Source organism: Onychomys torridus, chromosome 1, assembly GCF_903995425.1.
Source record: "Onychomys torridus chromosome 1, mOncTor1.1, whole genome shotgun sequence".
Taxonomy (NCBI): Eukaryota; Metazoa; Chordata; class Mammalia; order Rodentia; family Cricetidae; genus Onychomys; species Onychomys torridus.
In genome coordinates, this window is record NC_050443.1 from 84,981,747 (window position 1) to 84,983,561 (window position 1,815).

Below are 1,815 nucleotides of genomic sequence, written 5' to 3' on the forward strand. Positions count from 1 at the left end.
ACCCATACTTAACTGGATACTAAGATTAAACACAAAACTCCATACAGTGCATGATGTTCATGCATCATGTAGAATAATCAAGGAAAATGTGCTTAAAATCTATGTGCAAACTCAATTTGGAGAAGAACACCTATAATTACAGCACAGAGGAGGCCAAAGGAGGAGAGTCTTAGTTCATGGCTGGCCTGAGTTTCAGAGTGAGCTCATTTTTCAAAAAGAATGAAACAAACAAAACAAAATAAGCTTTACTGGATACAGGTACACCAGTGTGCATTTTCACAGGAACTGGGACATGGTGGGAAACAGATGGAAGCCAAGAATCAAGAGGGTGCACTTGCTAATTATATACACTTGTTTATAAAGAACTGAAAACATTGTTTTTCCTTCTGATGACAGGTAAGCAGGAATAAATATCAATGGGAGGTGGAAACCAAACTTATGTAGTTGAATTTATTCTGCTGGGACTCTCAGAGGATCCTAAAATCCAAATCTTGCTATTCTGTATTTTCTTGATCATCTATCTCCTTTCTGTATTTGGAAACCTGCTGATTATAATCCTCATCCAAATTGACTCTCGACTTCATACACCCATGTACTTTTTCCTCAAAAACTTATCCTTTGCTGACCTCTGCTTCTCTACAAGCATTGTACCCCAGATGCTGGTCCACCTCCTTTCACAAAGGAAAACCATTTCTTTTATTGGATGTTCAATACAGATAGTGGTCTTTCTCCTGGCAGGGTGTACAGAGTGTGCTCTGCTGGCAGTGATGTCCTATGACCGGTATGTGGCTGTTTGCAAGCCCCTGCACTACTCCACCATCATGACTCAGAGGGTTTGTGTCCAGTTGGCTGTAGTCTCCTGGATAAGTGGGGCATTAGCATGTTCAGTGGACAGTGCATTTACATTGTGTATCCCTTATCAGGGACAGAATGTAATTAATCACTACTTCTGTGAGCCACCTGCCCTCCTAAAGCTGGCTTCAGCTGACACATACAATGCTGAAATGGCTCTGTTTTTAGTGGGAGTGATTATCTTATTAGCTCCTGTCTCACTCATCCTTGTCTCCTACTGGAACATCATCTCCACTGTGATCCGGATGCAGTCTGGGGAGGGAAGGCTCAAGGTCTTTTCGACCTGTGGTTCCCACCTCACTGTTGTGGTCCTCTACTATGGCTCTGGAATATTTGCCTACATGAGACCCAATTCCAAGACAATGAGTGAAAAGGATAAGGTTATCTCTGTGTTCTATTCAGTTATGACTTCCATGTTGAATCCGATCATTTACAGCCTTAGGAACAAAGATGTGAAAGGGGCACTTGGAAAACTGGTTGGAAGATTGTGCACAGTCAAAGCTGGTGATGCAGACATTTAAAAAGTATTTGGAACCTTGCAACGGACAAAGTAGTTCTATCATCTGCATCCTTTCTTTTCTCACACTTCAAAACATGAGTAAATCACATTCCTTTCCTTTGCCTCCCTTGAATGACTTGGGAATCTATTAACAACTTATCACAAATACAGGACTAAAAATTTTAGAAATTCAATAGAAAAAGAATATGTGAAGATATGGTAGAAGAAAAATACTGTGAGAATCAAAAGTACAGGCCATGCCTTATTTGAAGACCAGGAACATTTAATAAAGTTTACTGTCCTGAGAAGAGATTTGATTACAAGGATGCACAATTTCAGTCACCGTCAATGGGCTAGAAAACAATTCTAAAGAAGCCTGGGATAGGAGCAAAATCACAGAGATATTCAGGAAGAACACACTGAAAGTAAAGGAATCTTGCCAAGAAATAGCTTAAGAAGAAGAG

The 1,815-nt window shown here is 40.3% G+C and overlaps 1 protein-coding gene across 1 annotated transcript; it reads left to right on the forward strand.

Moving 5' to 3' along the window:
• Window positions 1–288: 288 nt before the first annotated feature.
• On the forward strand, window positions 289–1,424 carry LOC118573898 (olfactory receptor 2D3-like). The gene has a single exon (XM_036174466.1). It carries the CDS (start codon window positions 417–419, stop codon window positions 1,371–1,373), a length of 957 nt encoding a protein of 318 aa, XP_036030359.1. The 5' UTR covers window positions 289–416; the 3' UTR covers window positions 1,374–1,424.
• Window positions 1,425–1,815: the final 391 nt, after the last annotated feature.

What these genes read in the sequence shown, in the direction of transcription:
- LOC118573898 (XM_036174466.1), top strand. Translation starts at nt 417, where the DNA reads ATGGGAGGTGGAAACCAAACTTATGTAGTTGAATTTATTCTGCTGGGA.